The 21,370-nt window shown below is 44.0% G+C and overlaps 1 protein-coding gene across 2 annotated transcripts; it reads left to right on the forward strand.

Annotated features, from left to right (window-relative positions):
• Positions 1 to 316: 316 nt before the first annotated feature.
• Positions 317 to 21,272, forward strand: LOC107372516 (lysophospholipid acyltransferase 2). 2 transcript variants are annotated; one of them, XM_054748195.2, is made up of 13 exons: positions 317 to 574; positions 6,200 to 6,345; positions 6,424 to 6,501; positions 6,665 to 6,760; positions 6,842 to 6,897; positions 6,973 to 7,027; positions 7,341 to 7,524; positions 7,895 to 8,087; positions 8,164 to 8,267; positions 8,353 to 8,417; positions 8,520 to 8,652; positions 18,490 to 18,641; positions 18,951 to 21,272. In XM_054748195.2, exons 1-13 carry the CDS (start codon positions 485 to 487, stop codon positions 19,120 to 19,122), a joined length of 1,524 nt encoding a protein of 507 aa, XP_054604170.2. In that variant the 5' UTR covers positions 317 to 484; the 3' UTR covers positions 19,123 to 21,272. The 2 variants fall into 2 exon arrangements, with proteins under 2 accessions (XP_054604170.2, XP_054604171.2); XM_054748196.2 differs by lacking the exon at positions 317 to 574 and adding an exon at positions 599 to 1,196.
• The last annotated feature ends 98 nt before the right edge of the window (positions 21,273 to 21,370 follow it).

A 21,370-nucleotide genomic window follows, 5' to 3' on the forward strand; every position in this document is an offset into this window, starting at 1 on the left:
TATTCTGATCCCGATCTTCAGATCTCCCGTCAGTGTGAAAACTGCAGCCGCAAGGATCTAAGGTGGCCCAGTTTCTGATCAGATGTGGGTCTTGGTTTACATTAAAACTCTTCTTTCAACAAGAGGGACTCTAAAACTGGTCCTTGTGGAATACCAAATGATTCCAGTATTCCCGACTGGGAGCCTCAGATGGTCTGGGAGCAAACATCAAGCAGCTCCATCCTTCACTGCGTCATTAACAGATCAAATAACGGAGTGGTGGGGGGTTGAAAATAACTTGTTTATTATGCTGAACTAGGAAATGATCGTTAGAAATGAGGGGAGGGCTTTCAAGAGGGGTGGGAGGAGAGGGCGTAGTGGGGAGGCAGACAGACGGGTGAGGAGGAGGAGGAACAGGAAGAACTGTGCAGACATTCGGAGCCGACTCCCGGTGGATCACTGAGCTGCCGCTGCAGCCGGATACAAGAGCAGCTTAACCGGAGCCATGGCCGACGAAAGCGCCCAATCTACGGCCTGCACCGGCTCCAGCCTCCTGCAGCCGGTCAGCGAGATGACCAACCTCCCTCTGGACCAGGTAAGACCCGGGCATCGAGCCGGGGCCCGAGCCTCGGAGCCCGGCAGCGGCCGCTCTGGAGCTCCGAGGAGCGTTTGCAACAAAAGATGCGCGCAGAGGGCGGGTGGGACGGCCGGTGCGTGGGTCCAGGATGGATGGAGGCCTGCTCTGCTCCCAGTCCAGCTGTGGGAGGATGTTCAGGAGCATCTCAGCCTCTTTGTGCGGCTTTTAGACGATAAACAGTTACATCAGTGGGTCTGCAGCTGGTTTGGATCAGAACCGACCCGAACATGTGAGGATGGTCGCTGCATCCGAGGATAAGGATGAAGAGGTGGTTCAGGAGGAAAACTTCAGCAGTAATCAAATCTCTTTATTTGTGCTGTAGACACCCAAATTATTCAAGAAAATTAAAAGATTTCATCTGGAAATTCTGGAATATTTTTCATCCACAGACAAAAACAGGGATGCAGTTGTCCTCTTGACATATTTGATGCTTTGCAGCAGAGAAGTCCGGTTCTGGTCCAGGAGGAGCTTCCAGCACCTCCTCATCACAGCCAAAGTGGCCCTGGAGGACCAGGACTGGTCTCCAACTAAAAGGCTCCTGGTACCTCCGCAGGGCCGTCTGTTCTTCTCCATCTGATCTGTAAGCTGATAGAAAACTCAAAAATCTAACTTTTTGGGGTTTGTTTAAATGCAGCTCTGCCAAAAACGTTTTCCTTGGTCGTTTCTCAATACGTGTACTCATCTGAACTTGTGTACTCAGTCATCAACGATGGCCCAAGTTCTGCTCCAGACCTGTAAGTTCACCCAAAGTCCTGACATGTTCTTGATCCGCCCGTTAGGATGAATCAATGCAGCCTTTATGACTTGGAACAGCAAAGTATCCCATAATGCATTGTGTCACAAACCACTATACTCCCAACACCAGAGCAGAACGCTAATAACTTGTTTTGTATCAGAAATACAGATAAAGAAATATAAAGTTGGCTGTTATTGTAAATAATTGTGTGTGTTTGTTTTTTTTTTCAGACTTTTCACCTCCCTCAAAATGCTAATAAGCTAGCCAACTATCAAAATAAGAGCATAGCTCTGTTTTGATGAAAAATAAGTTTTTTTCTTCGTTTAACAGCAGGAAAGGCTGGTACTTCGTCAGTTTAGATCAGAAGTGGCCAAAATATGTAAATATAGTGTTCATTGTTATGTTGTTATTTAAGGGACAAACTAGACTTTTATTTTTATATGGTCATTTTTGTAACCATAGCAACAAGCTGCACTTTTTGCCATGACGCCGGTTCTGCTCCTCCCGTATTCGGTGGAACGGGTTTTCTGCTGTACTTGCCAAGAACATTGTAGTGCGTCCTTGGGTACTGAGAAGTGGCCCAAGTCTTTGAACTCACCATCACAGCAACAGGTCATCCATATGGGGTTTTTTACTTCCTGAATAAGAATTCTCTTCTTAAAATAAATGTAGTCCTATGAAACTGGTGTTGTTCTAAACCAGAATAATTTAAAAAGTAATGTGAATCCGATTTTCATAACTGACCAGGTCAATCAGGTGGGCGGAGTCAAACAATTACATCATCACTTCTGCCCGTCTGATAAGCCACACCTTTTCTCATTTGACTTTTTTTAAATTATTGTTTTGGATCACTTTTTCGTTAACACAGTATTCAGCATGTTTCAAAACAGTCGTGAAAACCAGTTTGAACCTTGACCTTTGCTCACATGAGCTGAAGGTGTTTAGTCCAACAGGAAGTTGGCCTAAATGGATGATGGATGGATGGCATCTGATGCTACAGATAGCTTAGCTTAGCTATTTAAAGCCTTTTGCTGCTGTGATTTTAGTTTCTTGTTTTAATGTTTCGACAGTTTGAATAATCGGGTTATTAGTTCAATCAGTTTAATTAAAGGGACACTATGCTGTGCTCTGATTGGCTGGGAGCCAGACTTGTGGCCGTTCAGGTGGATCACGTGGTAGTTTGGCCTGGCAACGTCTGACGACACGTTGCTTTTCCAACCCGCTCATGGAACAGCCAGGGTCCAGAACCAGGACCCGAGACCCTTTAGCAGGTTGTGTTTGTGCTGGTCCCAGACAGCCTGATGCCTGCACACAACTCTGGCTCACCCCTTGAGTTATGCAGCCCATTTCTGCACCAAAACTCTGAGAAAAATCAGCTAAAATCCAAAGAGAAAGTCCTTGAGGAAGTCTGTGGAAGTCCTGATCCAAACGGATTAGAGAAAATCAGAGTCAGATTAAAACTTTTACTCAGGGTTTAGTTCAGTTAAATGCTTCGTTTAATTTGTTTTATTCTGTTTTGTTTTGATGAACATATAAAAACAATAATGTTAAATCAAAATTCTTTAAATGTGTTTGTTATTCCTGTTGTCTGGTGCAGTATAACCAAAGGAGCTTATGGGAAAGAAAATTCTCTCCTCAGAAGATACAGTCCAGCGTTTGTTAAACAGCTCCGTTAAGAAGTCATAAAATGGATTTCTTTAGGAATTAACGAGCTGCTCTCACAGCTCAGATCCTTCTGGGTCCATCAGAAACCTCCTCAGAACCATCAAACCTCGTTAATCCCAGCTCTGTCTGGGTCCGACGTTCCTGCCGAGTGTCAGCTGAGTAATCACTCACTCACACACACGCACACGCACGCGCACACACACACACACACACACACCCACACACACACACACACATCGCTTCAGATTACGGACAGATCAGATGCTCCTGAACGCAACATAAGGCTCTTCATCATCATCATCATCATCATCACCAACAGCAGACATGAATGTTTAATAAAAACAAGCCTTCTGCTAACTCGCTGTCACTAATGTATGGAAACACAATGATGTTAAAATCACAACGCAGGCTGTGGCCTGTGTCACTATGAGGTTAAAAAGCAAGTAGATTCCTAGCCTGAGCTGATCAGAGGCAAGATATTTTTATATCCTGACTATTATTATCGTCTCTCCTGCCTCTCCTACAGCCTCCATCCACTCTGTTGCAGCCTGTGAGAACTTTCTGTCTTTCTTTGTGGACAAAGTCAGTAAGGTTAGATCTAGCATCTCTCCTTTAGCCTTAGCGCTGCCTCTCCCGACTCCAACCAGGCCCATCATCCTAGATAGCTTTGCTCCTGCTTCTTTGCCTGAGTTAACCAAACTAGTTAACTCTATGAAGACCTCTGCATGCCCCCTCCACATCTTACCCTCATCTTTGTTTAAAAGTGCTTTTCAGTCCATTGGTACCAACGTGCTCTCTATAATTAATGCTTCTCTGGTTTCTGGTCAGGTCCCTGCTTACTTTAAGAACGCTGTAATCCACCCGCTTCTTAAAAAACCGAGTCTTGACCCCTCTCTCCATAGCAGCTTCAGACCCATCTCTAAACTTCCGTTCATCTCGAAGATCTTGGAGAAGGTTGTGGCTAAACAACTCACAGCTGCTCTTGATGAACATAACATCTATGATTGCTTCCAGTCAGGTTTTCATAGAGCTCATTCTACTGAAACAGCTCTTCTTAGGGTCTCTAATGACCTTCTGACTCACAGTGATGCAGGGGACTGTTCTGTTCTGGTCCTGCTGGACCTGACTGCAGCCTTTGACACTGTTGACCATCATCTGCTACTGGAGAGGCTGAGAGACGGATAGGCCGATCAGGAACTGCTCTAGAGTGGTTATCCTCTGATCTTTCTGAGCGCTCCTTTTCTGTGGCCGTCTCCAAGTTTAGGTCCTCCACCACCTCCCTTACCCATGGTGTCCCACAAGGTTCTGTGCTGGGGCCTCTGCTCTTCCTCCTCTATCTGCTTCCTCTTCAGCACATCCTGAGCTCCTTCAAAGGAATCTCCTACCATCTTTATGCAGATGACATCCAACTGTCCATCTCCTTCAAGCCCCATGAGATGTCTAAGCTGCAGCTGTTACACACCTGCTTAGACTCTATCAAAACCTGGATGGCTGGGAGCTTTCTACAGCTGAATGAAGATAAGACTGAGATCCTCATCTGTGCCCCAGACAAGCTGGTTCCCAAAGTCAGAGACTCTCTTGGTCAGCTTGCTTCTCACACCAAACCTTCTGTCAGGAATCTTGGCGTGACCTTTGACCCAGCTCTCACCCTGGATTCTCATGTCAGTTCTATTGTTCGCTCTTCCTTCTTCCATCTCAGGAACATTGCTAAGCTGAGTCCCATTCTGTCTCGCTCTGAACTTGAGACTGTGCTCCACACCTTCATCTCCTCACGCTTAGACTACTGTAACTCTCTTTTCACGTGTCTGAGCAGAACCTCCCTGAACCGTCTACAGGTGGTTCAGAACGCCTGTGCTCGGCTTCTGACCAAGTCCTCCAAACACACCCACATCACCCCGCTTCTCCTCCAGCGTCACTGGCTGCCAGTCAACTTCAGGGTTCATTTCAAGATCCTGGTTCTGGTCTATAGGGCCTTACATGGACAAGCACCATCTTATACTGGTGATCTTCTTAGTCCCTACACCCCCAGCAGGTCCCTGAGGTCAAGTGATCAAAGCCTACAGGTTGTGCAGCACCAGGCTAAAGACCAAAGGCGACAGACCATTTGCTGCTGTGGCCCCCAGACTCTGGAACTCTCTCCCCCTGAGCCTGAGATCAGTGGACTCAGTGGACTCCTTTAAACTCACCGACTCATTAAAACCGACTCATCTACTCATGGGACAGCGGCAGCTCAGGAGGTAGAGCAGGTTGTCCAGTAACCAGAAGGTTGCAGGTTTGATCCCGGGTCTGATCGGTGAATGCTGCTGTTGTTTCCTTGGGCAAAACATTTAGAGAGTGGCACCAGTACTCAGCATCCTCACCCCCGTCAGTGCCCCAGGGCAGCTGTGGCTACATTGTAGCTCATCTCCACCAGCGTGTGAATGGGTGAATGACTAATTGGGTTTGTAAAGTGTCTTGGGGGGTTCCAGGACTCCAGAAGGCGCTATAATTCAGGCCATTCAGCATTAATTAACAGCCTTGTGTTTGCGGGTGCTAGCCGGCGGCCATCTCTAATCTAGACAAACTCGTCTCTGAGTTCAGTTAAATTTTTAACTTTTTGTTTATTATTGTGACTTTTTGAGGATTTCAGAGATGAAGAGCTTTTTAATCCTTGTCAAACTATTTTCAGTTTTCAGTTTTGTACTTTTCTTATTAAAAAACCCAAACAGACATGTTTTTGGTACCAGTTCTCCAGGTGTTGTCTCACAAAACAGCTGGATCCAGCTGCGGACCTAAATCAGCCACCCAGCTGGACAAACCTCCTCCAACCGGTTTGGGTCTCTGACCTGCTGCGTCTGGGATGTCTGGAATGTCGTTAATGGAACACAAACATCAGAAAACCGACTCATAAAGCAGATTTTAGCTCAGTTCTGTCCAAAGGTCCAGATCTGACCGTGGATTGTGTCTGATTTTCTCCCCCGCAGCCAGACAGTCCAGAAATCTTTAAAGTGTTTTTGCATCGATACGTTCTTCTGGCTTTCTGGAGGAGTTTAAATCAAATTCATTCAGCGTTTGTATCAAAGACAAGGTTAAAGCAGCTGTTGGATGAAACCGGAGATGACTGGACAGTCTTCCTCATCCTCCTCCCTCTGAGACGAACCCATCCCGCCCTGATGTCTCTGTTCCCTCTACGTTGTCTGCAGGTGAACTTTGTGGTGTGTCAGCTCTGCGCTCTGATCTCAGCCTTCTGGTTCCGTCTCTTCCTCCATCCCAGTAAATCCAGTCCCTTCATCCGACACGTGGTGGCCACCGTACTGGGACTCTACTTTGCCATGTTCTGCTTTGGCTGGTAAACCTGAATGTGATACTTCCGTCTCACCAGGGTTAAAAAGCTCCTGGTTTGACTCTGCTCCTTCCTGATTTCCAGGTACTCGCTTCACTTCCTGTTTCAGAGTGGACTCACCTACGGAATCATGATCGTGACCGGAGTCGAGCACATGCACAAGTGAGATTCCTTATTCGGTAGAACTCCAGAAACCTTCTGACCAATGTGGACTTGGTGTGAATCCTTAGAGCTTCCTGCTAGACTTCAGGAGATGCAGCCAGGTGCACAGGCTGACGTTGACTCATGATGGTCAGGAACTCAGTCTGACCTCCTGTTCCTGCAGGTACTGCCTGGTGGTGGCCCTCAGTTACCTGAGTCTGTGCCAGATCACTCGGGTTTACGTCTTCGACTATGGCATGTACTCAGCCGACTTCACCGGGTAAAACCCACATCACTCACTTTAGATCATCTGTAGTGAAAGTTGGTGAAGGTGAAAGGTGAAAGTGGTGTTTCCTTTCAGACCCATGATGGTGATAACTCAGAAGATCACCAGCCTGGCGTTTGAGATCCATGATGGTAGGCCAGAGCTGGAGCGGGTTGATGGTCGACGCGCAGAGCTGTGGAATGTAAATGTGTCTGTTTTCCTCACAGGGATGGCTCGGAAAGAGGAACATCTGACAGCCGGACAGAAGATTTTAGCCGTAAGGTTTGTTCCATCGTGTTTGAAGCTGAGATTGAAGCAGTTTTGTTCCCAAAGGATTTTATCTCTGTTCTGCAGCGTTTCAGACACTTCACCTTGATCTAGATGTGTGTGTGTGTGTGCGCGCGTGTGTGTGCGTGTGTGTGTGTGTCTGTGTGCACGCATGTGCGTGCGTGCGTGTGTGTTTGTGTGTGCGTATGTGTGCGCGTGGGTGCGTGTGTGTCTGTGTGTGTGTGTGTGTGTGTGTGTGTGTGTGCATGTGTGCGTACGTGGGTGCGTGTGTGTTTGTGTGTGCGTGCGTGTGTGTGTGTGTGTTCAGGCGAATGCCGAGCCTGCTGGAGTATTTTAGCTACAACTGTAACTTCATGGGAATTCTGGCCGGACCCACGTGCTCCTATAACGACTACATCGCCTTCATCGAGGGAGACCCTCGTCGCCACCGAGACCAGGAGGCCGACAGGAAGTCCAAGAGCCAGCTGAGGCTGGACGAGCCTTCGCCAAACGTAGGTTGCTGCTTTGGTCCCTAAACGATAACAGCAGGGATGTTCCTTGTTCTGTTGGGTTAAGTTCATGTCCTTGAAAGCCAAGACCAAGTCAAACCGTCTTTGATGGGAAAGTCAAGTCTTACACGTCTGAAAAACAAGTCTTCAAGGGCCAAGACAAAGAAAACCCATAGAACAAGCACCACTTCCTGTTTGTGCGGCAGCCATGTTGGATTTTAAGGTTCAGCTTTATAAGAAGTTAAAGAGGACAACTGATTAAAATAAAAGCTTTAGCGATGCCGCAGGTCTTTTATTTTGTAAAAATACAGATAAAAAGTTTGATTTCGGCTACAATGGAAACTTAAACAAGACTAAATGTGTGTCTCCTCAGATGGAGGTTGTCCGTAAAGTGGCCACCTCCTTCTTCTGCCTCCTGGTCTTTCTGTCGGTGTGTAAAGTTTTCCCCGTAGAACGTAACATTGACGACGACTTCATTGCCAACACACCGTTCTACGCTCAGGTGTGCTACCTGTACCTGTCCATGGTGACCACCAGACCAAAGTACTATTTTGTGTGGACGCTCGGTGGGTAGTCACCTTTACCTGGTTACCTGGTGACTTGTTTGATTTTAGTCTAACCTGAGTTTGTCCCACTGAACAGCTGACGCCATCAACAACGCGGCTGGTTTTGGTTTTAATGGTTACGACAGTAACGGCGTTCCCCGCTGGGACCTCATCTCCAACCTGAGGATCCTGAACATTGAGGTAGGGCTTTGGGTGAATGAGGGACACTTCTCCTTAACACATTTAAAGTTTCAGTCTGACTGATTAGACTCTGGCTTTGTTCCAGTTTGCCACCAGTTTCAAAGTTTTCCTGGATAACTGGAACATTCAGACAGTACACTGGCTCAAACGGTTCGTCCAAAGGCTTTAAAACACAAACAAACATGTCTGTCTTTTCCTGATGAACTATGAATGAATTTTGCTTTAGGCTGACCTTTAACCTTTGGTAAACAGGGTGTGTTATGAGCGATGTCCCTACCACCCAACAGCTGCTACCTTCATCCTGTCGGCCATGTGGCACGGCGCCTATCCAGGATACTACCTCACCTTCATCACCGGCATCGTGGTCACACTGGCTGCCAGAGCGGTGAGCTGGAATACTGGATGGATGGATGGATGTGATTAGATGGATGTATGTGTAACCGGATTACAGGATACAATAAGATAATTAAAAGAAAAAATAAACAAATGGGCCAATAATTAGGTTCGGGGAGAATTGGAGGTTGTTTAAGAATGACTGGAGTCACGGGTATAGCATGAAACGGTTTATATACTAAATTTTAATAATAATGGGAAATATAACACATAAAGATAACACACAAAAACAGATGAAAACAATCGACAATAGTAAAATGGTCGGTATGAGATTTGATCATATGAGTCACAAGTCAGCCGGCGTCAAGTCAAATCCCCACGCTTGGGGTGAAAGTCAGAGTCCGGTGGTGCGATTTTTTCCTACCACACCGTTGAGATTGTTCACAGAAGAGAGCAGTCTGCTCTTCAGTTACTTGAGATGTCCTGGTTCGTTCAGTGGTTAAGGCTCGCCATCTCCCTCGTCAGGAAGAAATCCAGTTCTCGTTCCAAGTGAGTGATCATAGGAGTCGGGATCAAACCCAAGGAAAAAAAAAAAACCCAGCCAACGCGCTCCAACGATTCCCTCCTACAGAGGATTGGTTCACTCTGTCGTCTCCACACAAATCGCGTTGGTTCCAAGTTCCTAGCTCTTATTAGAAGGAGTCAAGTCCGCCTCTCCCTCTATCTATGCGGCACCCAAATCAGGGTTCTTCACGGCCTCGACCGTTGTTTTTTTTTCTCTCTCTCTCTCTCTCTCTAACCGCTCAGTCTTTGCTTTCTGTATCTGCGTGCTGCACAGCCGTTTGTCTCTCCTCTCGCTCAGCTGCGTCGCACGGTTTTATTTCGCGGAGGCGGGACTTATTTCTCTCAGCCAATGAAATTTCAGATTCCCACCTGGACCAATAGTATACAGCTTTCCTCTTCTGTTTCTGTTAGTGATGTTCAAGATTCTTGTTTTAACCGATGTTTAATATTAAACTCGTTATTTTAGTTATTCACCCTTCCAATAATTCATTATGAAATTATCTATTAGTTAATTAGATATCTATTAATTAGTATTGTTAATTTCCTTAATTTATATTTTATATTTTATCTAAATTGAGGATGGATCATATTAGTAAGCCAATTAGTTAATACCTCATTAAGGTTCTAGCTTCTGGGTTACATCCTCCCCCATTAAATATCATGCACGTCCCTGTGCATTGTTTCTACGGGGTACACAACTTCTTGAGTAAGAGAGTCAATAAAAGCTTTATTAAGTCCTTGGAAAAGGGACCTAACTACGGTCACTAGTGGATTGCCCAATTGAGAGTAAGTTAGTCTTTGAGGAGGCTGACTACTTCGTTCAGATCTCCTGACATACATCTCTGGTTGCACAGTATCATGCTCATCCGTTTCGGTTTGATTCTCAACTGAGACAGGACGAAGTGAGCTCTCTGTTTCCGACAGAGCTGATGAGCTATTCTCTAAGACTTTGGTCTTTTCAGATGTATGTGTCTGATCGTGTATGATGGGTTCAAAACTTACATCACGTTGCTGCGACTTTAGGACACCATCCAATTGAGGTAGGTTTGTGTTAGTTTCATCCCCCGTTTCTACGTCAGGTAAGTATACTTCGTTTTTTTTCGTTTTTTCAGGTAAGTATGTTGCTGCTTCTTTCACTCTTTCAGGTAAGAATGTCGCAGTTTCACTCATTCTGTCAGGTAAGAATGTTTCGGTGTTGATGCCTTTGTCAAGTAAGGACAATTCAGCATTTTCATTACCAGCTAAGGTTGGTTCCTTGCGATCCCCTGTGTGTAAGGATAGTGTGTTTTGTTGTTGAATATTATTTACCGGTCCTGAATCTGCTATGAGTTCCCTATTTGGCAAGGTGACCGCTATTTGATAGGATGGTCGGTTTAGCACTTGTGGAAGATCAGAGTAATAAAACTCATCTACCTCTTCGTCAAGTGGCTCATCTGGGTCAGGTTCTAAGGCTGAACTCTGTCTTGTATGAGGTCTGCTAGGTTTCGTAACGCGTTCTGTTTCATTTTCTAATGAAGAGAGAAAACCACAAGGCAGTAAAAGATCTCTGTGGAGTGTTCTGTTGGGTCCTTCTCCGTTCTCTGGTTTTACAGTGTATACTGGCAAGTTTTCCATCTGTTTGAGAACTATATACACTGTTTGCTCCCATTTGTCTGCTAATTTATGCTTTTCTCTTAAGCGAAGATTTCGGACTAAAACACGATCTCCCACACCTAGTGTGGACTCACGAATGTTTCTGTCGAACCGTTCTTTGTTCTTCCTCGCTGTTTTTTGAGAGTTTTTTATGACAATGTCATAACTCTGTTCCAGATGACTCTTCAGTTCTTTAACATACTGAGAATGAGTTATAGAGGGCTTGTTCAAATGCGGTAACCCAAAGGCAATATCTATAGGCAACCGAGGCTGCCTACCGAACATTAGCTCGTAGGGAGAGTATCCCGTCACGTCATTTTTTGTACAATTGTACGAGTGAGTAAGTGGTTTTACAAAATCGCGCCAGTGATGTTTCTCAGTGGCTTGTAAAGTTCCCAACATGCTGAGTAATGTACGATTGTACCGTTCAACGGGGTTGCCACGAGGGTGATAAGGGCTCGTTCTGACTTTACGGATACCAAGTAAAGAACAAAGTTCCTTGATTGTACGTGATTCGAAATCCCGTCCCTGATCACTATGAAGACGCTCAGGAAACCCGTAGTGGACTAAAAAAATTTCCCACAGGTTCTTCGCGACGGTGGTGGCTTTCTGATCTTTGGTTGGGATGGACACTGCATACTTTGTAAAATGGTCTGTAATCACTAAGACATCTTTAGTGTTCTTACTGTCTGGTTCTATGGAGAGAAAATCCATGCAAACTAACTCCATAGGTCTGGTGGTGGTAATACTCACCATTGGAGCAGCTTTGTCAGGGAGGGCCTTCCGACGGATACATCTTTCGCAAGTTTTAACTTTGATTTCGATATCACTAGCCATTCTTGGCCAGTAAAAACGGGACCGAATGAGATCTGTCGTACGTTCAACCCCAAGATGCCCCATATCATCATGTAGGCTTTGCATGACTGTTGAACGTAATGAATCAGGCAAGACTAACTGCAATGATGTCTCTGGTCCTAATTGGCGTCTCCGGTACAGTAAATCATTTTGAAACTCAAACCGTTTCCACTCTCTCAAAAGGTTAAGAACCACCGGGGGTTCTGCAATAGTATCAGTTGGCGGTTTATTGTCAGTCATAAGCAGCTGAATGACTCGGCCAATGGTTGGATCTTTCCTCTGCAAGGAGACAAGGTCAGCATGGTTATACTTGGGCACAGCAAAGAAACTGTCACTATTGTCTTCCAACTGGAATAGGTCTGGAATGGCCGCTGCAGACATGGCAAGTGACTGAACTAAACCACAAGGAGAATCAGTCTCATCCAAGACCATGTGCTTTTGGCATGTTGCCTTCACTGCTTCGGCTTGAAGTTGAAGCTCGACTTCTTTGACAGAGGATAAAAGATGAGATCGGAACTCATCTAGTCGTTGGCATTCCTCAGTGAATTTTGAGTTGTCTTCAGGTTTATCATGCAGCCTCCTAGACAGGCCATCCGCGTCAACGTTCTGTGTACCTGCACGGTATCTGATGTCAAAATTATAGGTGGACAACGCAGCTAGCCAACGATAGCTCGTTGCATCGAGTTTTGCCGTTGTTAAGAGGTAAGTTAACGGATTATTATCAGTAATGACAGTGAATGTGTTCCCATACAAATAGTCATGAAACTTATCTGTTATGGCCCACTTTAAGGCTAGAAACTCCAACTTGTGCGCAGGGTACCTAGTTTCACTAGAGCTTAAACCGCGACTTGCATAAGCGATTACCTGTGTGACACCGTTTTGCACTTGGTATAGCGCTGCACCGAGTCTGGTCGTACTAGCATCTGTGTGTACTAGATATGGGAGTTTTGCGTCAGCGTAGCCAAGAACTGGCGAAGTGGTAAGTTTTTCAATAATAGTTTGAAAGGACTTCTCACAGTCTTGGCTCCAACGATTCCCAAAGGGTTCTTTGGGGTTCAAGTACTTTGATCTACATGGTGGTGTTTTAAAGTTTTTCCGTTTGGGTGGATAACCAGCCGTGAGAGATGTTAGTGGCTTGACAATATTTGAGTAATCTTTAACGAAGCGTCGGTAATAACCGGTAAATCCTAAGAAAGATTGGAGTTCCTTCAAAGTCTGAGGCTTCGGCCATGTTTTGAGTGCTTCCACCTTATCTGGATCGGTTTTTATGCCATCTCGAGATACTATATGTCCAAGATAACGCACAGATGTCTGGAAAAAACGACACTTATCTGGTGATAGCTTGAGTCCGTATTCTCTAAGCCGTTCAAGAACGTGAGAAAGTCTGGTTTCGTGTTCTTCCAAGGAGTTGGAAAAGACGATCAAGTCGTCTAGGAAAACTAACACTTCCTTCAGATTAATGTCCTTCATACACTTTTCCATAACCCGTTGGAAAGTGCTTGGAGCATTTGTTATTCCTTGTGGCATACGGTTAAATTCATAAAACCCAAACGGGCAAACAAAAGCAGTTTTAGGTTTATCCTTTTCACACATCTCTATTTGATAGTAACCTGACTTGAGGTCCATCACAGAAAACCACTGTGATCCAGCGAGAGCAGAAAAGGACTCCTCCAAGTTAGGCAGGGCATATGCGTCGCGAATGGTTTGCAGATTAAGCTTTCTATAGTCTATACATAGACGTACCTCACCATTCTTTTTCCGAACTACCACTATTGGTGAGGCAAATGGAGACTCCGACTCTCTTATTATACCGGTTTCCAAGAGGGCTTCCAAATGTTTTCTCACGGCTTCATAATCATGTGGATGGATCGGCCGAGATTTCTGTTTGAATGGGGTCTCGTCTTTTAAGTTGATGTGATGTCTTATCTGTTGTGTATGACCAAAATCAAGATCGTGGTGCGAAAACACATCGGAGTAAGTGTTAAGTTTGTTGGTGATCCTCCCTTTCCATTCTTCGGACAAGGGCGAAGTACCGAAGTCAAAACTGAGAGGAGGGTTTGAAGGTGAAGTCTGTTGCTGCGAACTACACGCCGCAAGTACTTTCTGATCACTTTTGTCAGGTTCTGGATATGGCATAACACGATCGGCTTTAACTAACTCAGCGATCACACAGTTAGTGGGTAATGTGATGTCATGGTTAGTTTCGTTTCTTAGTACAACAGGTACTTTGTATGGACCATGTGAAGGTAAGGAAATGAGGCAACAGTCTACAATTATACCCCCTGGTAGAGAACCATTGGTGGGTTGTTCAATGAGTGCATAAGGCTCATGCTTGTTTTGGCTGGGTTGCATAAACCCTTCTAGTAACAGTTTTTTATTTGCAGGGAGAACTTCTTGGGTTCTCCCTCGAAGCTTCACCACACCAACTCGTCCATCTTTGCTTTGTTTTTTTCTGACTGCTAAGGCTTTTAGCACGTGTTGGTACCCATAAGAGAGTGCCTTGGAATCAGGTAAGTTATTGGCAGACAATTGCTCATACAAAGGATCGAGTGTGTTTGTGCCAATGAGTAGTGGTGTATCAGAGTTTGAGCTTATATCCGGAACCACTAACGCAAGGGTAGGTAACTCAAGTCCAGACTGATCGAGCTCTTTTGGAAATGTGACACTTATCTCTATGTATCCTAAATAAGGAACTGCTTGACCGTTTGCGCCCTCGACTTCTAACAGATTACTGATGGGTTTAATTGAGAGGTCAGGTAAGTGTTCTTGGTAAAAAGAATTGGCAATGGTGGTTACCTGGGACCCTGAATCCAGTAAACAATTACATTCAACACTGTTAACTGAGACTGTAGCTGTGCATCGCCCACCCACTAATCTTTTGGGAAGTTTTGGCACTGAATGAGCATGAACTGGCTTGCAAAAAAGTCTCTCTGTCCTTTCCTTAGAGGGACTTGGTTCTACTTTAGCACCTATCTGTCCCACGATAGGAGCTTCTACCGGTTTAAAGGAGGAGACTGAGCAATTGGCTTTGACATCTCCCACTCGCGCTGCTTCTGTCTAAGAGCAAGTCTTTTAGTTGCAACTAGTGCTGGATTTGGCTCGTTGCTACAGCTAGAAGCTATGTGCCCATCTTCTCCGCACTTAAAACAGTATCCAGGCTTTGGTCTGGGCACCACTGCTGTTATCTGCTGAATCTGTTTGGGCTCATCTGGAATTTTAGTCCCCACACGGGGTTTTGACTCTTTTTGAGTTTTCTTTGCCTTTTTATCTGTGTTGTTAACCTTAAGCTGTGCAATTTGGCTCCTGAGCTCAGCGATTTGTTTGCGTAAGTCATCACAGTTATCATCTATTTCCAGTTCACAAGTGTTTTTACTCTGAGAGCATGTTGTTTGCACATTTGAATACACTCTAGTTCGTTGTGCCCCTAAGTGTTGTTTCATGCGTGCTGCTTTAGTAGCCTGTTTGTCTCCTTCAGTGCGCAGTTTGAGGAGAAGTGCTGTAAAATGAGGCGGGTTGTCTTTCTTTTGTTCGAGTTGCAGGTTTGAAATCAGCGAGCTGTCCCAACAGCCTCTGCAAAACTGCTTGAGCAGCTGCTGGTCGGCGTCACTGGAGGAAATTCCATTCCTCTGAATAACTAGGTTTAACAAGGTGTATAACCTCTGAAAGTAATCGGAAGGTTTTTCACCACTGTCCTGGTTTGTGTTTAAGAAGCGAGCAAAGAGCTCGTCGCCGTCTTCGACAGCTGCGTAAGCTGAATCGAGATGTTCAAGGTACGTTTCCGGGTCGGATTTTGGACTAAGAGCTTTAACGATGCTCGCTGCTGGGGCTGACAGACTCTCCACGATTCTTCGTACAATTTGGGACTTGGTGAGTGAAGGATCATTTATGCATAACACTACACTACTACGCCAAGTATCATAGTCAGTTTCAAAAGAAGGGTGTGGAACTCGCCCTGAGAACGGTTTTAGTCTGTATTGTGACGTAGGCGGAGGGATAACCTCACTGCTTTTAACAATGTGTTCCACAATAACTCGCTGAACCTCAGGTGTGTTTAAAAGATTTGGTGGAATGCAAGGGTTTTGTTTTCCAGTCTCTGTAGGTGGACAATTGTCCTTTGAGTTGTTCATATAGTTAACTTCTGGTGTTAAAGGCAGGGAATATGTAACTTGGTCACTATGGAGCATTGGCTCTGGTTCAGTGACTGGTTCAGATGCATGGGTATCCCTTCCTAAAGATTCCCCAATTTTTGCCAGTTCCTCCATTAGAAGGTCTTTAAATGATTGATTGCTACGCGCAGCTATGTCCCTGAGCTCTGACAGATAGGCATCAGTGGCAGATGTGCTAGTTTCTAGACTGTACGCGCTGGCTAGGTCTTGAATATGAAAGAAAACATCTGGGTTCCTAGTACAAGGTTTGTCATAGGGTAAACATTGTTTCTTTAATTCCTTAACAGTGGCTTCATGTTGAAACTCCACAATAATCTGATCACAGTTTGGTAACTTAATGCGCCTGTTAACTGGTCCGAATCCTTCCATAAACCCAAAGACTTCGTTATCAAGGTCTGTATCAGTTAACCCACTGATTAAAACAGCATTTGAAACTTTGACCTTTTCTGTTTTCACAACTTCCATTTTAAAACACTCAAAAGTACCAATAATGCCAAAATGGCAAACCACTGTGACCTCCAGGCACTCTTATGATGTCAGTCAATGGTTAGCTAAGGTAACAACTCTACAATTCTCCTGGCTGGCTCGCCAAGTTTTATGTAACCGGATTACAGGATACAATAAGATAATTAAAAGAAAAAATAAACAAATGGGCCAATAATTAGGTTCGGGGAGAATTGGAGGTTGTTTAAGAATGACTGGAGTCACGGGTATAGCATGAAACGGTTTATATACTAAATTTTAATAATAATGGGAAATATAACACATAAAGATAACACACAAAAACAGATGAAAACAATCGACAATAGTAAAATGGTCGGTATGAGATTTGATCATATGAGTCACAAGTCAGCCGGCATCAAGTCAAATCCCCACGCTTGGGGTGAAAGTCAGAGTCCGGTGGTGCGATTTTTTCCTACCACACCGTTGAGATTGTTCACAGAAGAGAGCAGTCTGCTCTTCAGTTACTTGAGATGTCCTGGTTCGTTCAGTGGTTAAGGCTCGCCATCTCCCTCGTCAGGAAGAAATCCAGTTCTCGTTCCAAGTGAGTGATCATAGGAGTCGGGATCAAACCCAAGGAAAAAAAAAAAAACCAGCCAACGCGCTCCAACGGTTCCCTCCTACAGAGGATTGGTTCACTCTGTCGTCTCCACACAAATCGCGTTGGTTCCAAGTTCCTAGCTCTTATTAGAAGGAGTCAAGTCCGCCTCTCCCTCTATCTATGCGGCACCCAAATCAGGGTTCTTCACGGCCTCGACCGTTGTTTTTTTTTCTCTCTCTCTCTCTCTCTAACCGCTCAGTCTTTGCTTTCTGTATCTGCGTGCTGCACAGCCGTTTGTCTCTCCTCTCGCTCAGCTGCGTCGCACGGTTTTATTTCGCGGAGGCGGGACTTATTTCTCTCAGCCAATGAAATTTCAGATTCCCACCTGGACCAATAGTATACAGCTTTCCTCTTCTGTTTCTGTTAGTGATGTTCAAGGTTCTTGTTTTAACCGATGTTTAATATTAAACTCGTTATTTTAGTTATTCACCCTTCCAATAATTCATTATGAAATTATCTATTAGTTAATTAGATATCTATTAATTAGTATTGTTAATTTCCTTAATTTATATTTTATATTTTATCTAAATTGAGGATGGATCATATTAGTAAGCCAATTAGTTAATACCTCATTAAGGTTCTAGCTTCTGGGTTACATATGGATAGATGGATGGATGGATGGATGGATGGAAAGATGTGATTGGATGGATGGATGAATGTGGCTGGTGGGATGGATGGAAAGATGTGATTGGATGGATGGATGGATGTAATAGGATGGATGGATGGATGTGATTAGATGGATGGATTGATGGATGGATGGATGGATGTGATTGGATGGGTGGATGGATGGATGGATGGATGATGGATGGATGGAAGGATGGATGGATGAAAAGATGTGATTGGATGGATGGATGGATGGATGTGATTGGATGGATGGATGTGATTAGATGGATGGATGGAAAGATGTGATTGGATGGATGGATGAATGTGGCTGGTGGGATGGATGGAAAGATGTGATTGGATGGATGGATGGATGGATGTAATAGGATGGATGGATGGATGTGATTAGATGGATGGATTGATGGATGGATGGATGGATGTGATTGGATGGGTGGATGGATGGATGGATGGATGGATGATGGATGGATGGAAGGATGGATGGATGAAAAGATGTGATTGGATGGATGGATGGATGGATGTGATTGGATGGATGGATGGGTGGATGTGATTAGATGGATGGATGTGATTAGATGGATGGATGTGACTAGATGGATGGATGGATGGATGGATGTGATTAGATGATTGGATGGATGGATGGATGTGATTAGATGGATGGATGTGACTAGATGGATGGATGGATGTGATTAGATGAGTGGATGGATGGATGTGATTAGATGGATGGATGGATGGATGGATGTGATTAGATGGATGGATGGATGGATGGATGGATGGATGGATGGATGTGATTAGATGGATGGATGGATGGATGTGATTAGATGGATGGATGGATGGATGGATGTGATTAGATGGATGGATGGATGGATGGATGGATGTGATTAGCTGGATGGATGGATGGATGGATGAAGTACGTTTATTGTTGCCAATTGAAACTACGTGTTTTTCCCCGTAGGTCCGTCACAAAGTCCGGCCGTACTTCCTTCAGTCTGCCACCCATAAATTGGTGTATGATGTCATCACTTGGGCGGCCACTCAGATCGCCATCTGCTACACTGTGGTTCCTTTTGTCCTGTTGTCTGTGTGTCCATCTTTAAAGTTTTACAGGTCAGTGCAGCAGTGCAGGTAAATCACCTGTCATTAGGCTCAGACTTGGTGGGTTTCAGGTTGAGTCCAACTCATTCCTGTCAGGTGTTGCTCATGTGTCCTTTGGTCAGTCGTCATCAGATCCCTTTAAATTATGATTGAGATCAGATTCATGGGATCTGCTGACATTTGCCTCGGGTTTATGTGTGTTTCACTGAGAATGAGCCAGTCTGAACTCAGATATGAACCCATCAGCTTTTATTTTATTCTGACTTCTGTAACCCGGTCTAACTGGGTTTATGAACTCTAACCAAGCTGCTTGCTCTGCAGGTCGTGGTACTTCAGCCTCCACATCCTCTGCATCCTCCTGGCAGTGGCGATGCCCATCAAACCCAAACACCTGCGCCTCAAAGTGCAGCAGGAAAGCAGTCCTCAGGATGCGGTCCAGAAGACACTGGAGGCTGCAGACGGCACCTACGCACAGAAAGAAAAAGCATCATGAGACGGAGGTCAAAAGTCAGTCGTTACTTCATTTTTCATGGACTTGTGTGGAAGGACGAGGAGCCAAACAGGCCCAGTGACCTTCCTGCTGAATTAGGTACAGAAACACAACGGCCAAAACGGTTTTATTTGGATTCAGAGGAGGTGAGGATGAAGCAGGTCCTGGGTCGTATTTTTTTTTTCAGAGGAAGCTTGACGGCCAGAACTGACAGATTCAGGAAAAATCTGCCATTGGAGAAAATAAATAACGTGAGTTTACATGGAGCAGCTGTGTGTGATCGGTAAGAGCTACACTGCCATGGTGTTGAACTGACTCCATCTTCCTCCGGTCAGAAACCTGCTGATCAACGCAGTTAAAACGAAACCACATGTGTATAAAACAGCTGGATCATTAAATAAAAGTCTGACTCGTTTAAACTTCAGAGTATTTTAAAAAGTTCCTTTTAAAGAAAAGTGCCAATTATTGTTCCACTCAGTCACCTTAGTTCTTCTGAGTTGCACCAGAAAAGCGAAATGCTGCTTGTTAGAAGTCGCCTCGGTGAGTTTACAGTTCAGGTTTGTGTGATTTTATCTTGGCAGAATTTTGCCTGAAACCCAGATCTAACTTTCTAATGTGAACTGTGATGCTGCACAGATCACGTTTCTTCTCCATGAGAACAATCATCAAGTATTGGCTGCTTTTGAAATTTATTCTGAAGGCAGTGATCATGGCTTTGATGGGGGTGTGGGGTTTGGTGGTTAGGCTCTACAGATTAAAGCATTTAAATAACTCCATAAAACTTCAAACCCCACCTAATCCTCTGATATTATTACAAACATCTGGATAATACTCTCAGCATTCCAGCTGGATGTGTGTCAGAAGACCTTCTTACTGGATTTGATGAAACTTAGCTCAAAAATATAACTTGTGTTAAACACTTTTTTCCATGGTCACTAAAATCCAACACAGGAAAACAGTCGGAGGTGTTTATTCTAGTGTGAAAAAGGAGCGACTAACAAAAACATCTGGAAGCATTTAAAGATTAAAATATAAAACACCTCATGTTTCATTTCTATGGAGTTAATTTTGTTTCTTTATTAATTACAAAAAAGTACCAAAACTGAAAAAAAAAAAAAAAAAGGAAACCAAATTCTAAAAAACTGCAAACAAGGTTGTGGGCGAGGCCTTTTTGTGGAAGATGAAAGGCCTGTCTTCATTGGCTGATGTCACCAGTCTGTTATTACCAGCTAAGGGCTGGTCCGCCAGCACAAAGGTTAAAGACGTAACATTACGAACGGTAGAGGAACATTTACGTTTGTACAACGTGACAACAACTAAAAGGTTTTGAGAGCAAAGAATGGAGATGCACAAGCAAAATGTTCAGGTTTTGAAAATATATTTTTTCCTTTTGAAAATAAAACTTTCTGACTCTGATAGAAAATGGTTTGATTTCTAATTCAGCTTTAAATAGACATAAAAGTTTAAAGGTAAACTTAATTAATTATTTTTTTTTGCATTCCATTTTTCATTATTTTGTTTTAACTTTGTCTTTTGTTGAAATTACTTTTTTGAATGATTAATAAAAAACTAAATTAACTCCATAATTCTTGGCTGCTTTACATGTTACCACAGAAAACTGTTTAGGAATATAAATCTGTTTATTTTTACTAACAAGAGAAATGTGTCTCTTCTTCAGCAGTTCAACCGTGATAACCAGTAGTTTCGTTTAGCTGCAGACGTTTGTTTTAGGCTGATTAGCTAACAGCTGATCCAGCTAATCCAGTTGAGATCTGCGGTGGACAGTTTGCTCTCTAGCACCTGTAAATGCTATTTTCAGACAAACTTCAGATTTGAGTTATTTAATTTAGCTTTTCTCTTGACAACTGTTAGTATTACGTGGCTCTGGTGTTGTACTTCCCATCAGTGTTTTTGAGTCTTTTTCTTCTTTTCTTTACTAAACCAAACGATCTAGATATAGCTGTATGTTTTACATTAGTACTTCTACTGTTGGCTTCCCTCCATGACTCCAGGTTGAAGACGTGAGGATGAATCTGTGGATAAATGTGACATTGGGATGGGAAAACGTCCACCCATCTGTAGGGTTGATAATTGTTTGTTTGGACTTCATGTTTGATTTTTGTAAATGTGAATAAATGTTGTTTTTTTAAATACTTTAAGTGAATGTTTATTGTGTTTTAATACAAACATGTTGCAAAAGAAGAAAAGGTACACACACACACACACACACACACACACACAGCTCAACAAT

This window comes from Nothobranchius furzeri, chromosome 2 (assembly GCF_043380555.1).
Source record: "Nothobranchius furzeri strain GRZ-AD chromosome 2, NfurGRZ-RIMD1, whole genome shotgun sequence".
Taxonomy (NCBI): Eukaryota; Metazoa; Chordata; class Actinopteri; order Cyprinodontiformes; family Nothobranchiidae; genus Nothobranchius; species Nothobranchius furzeri.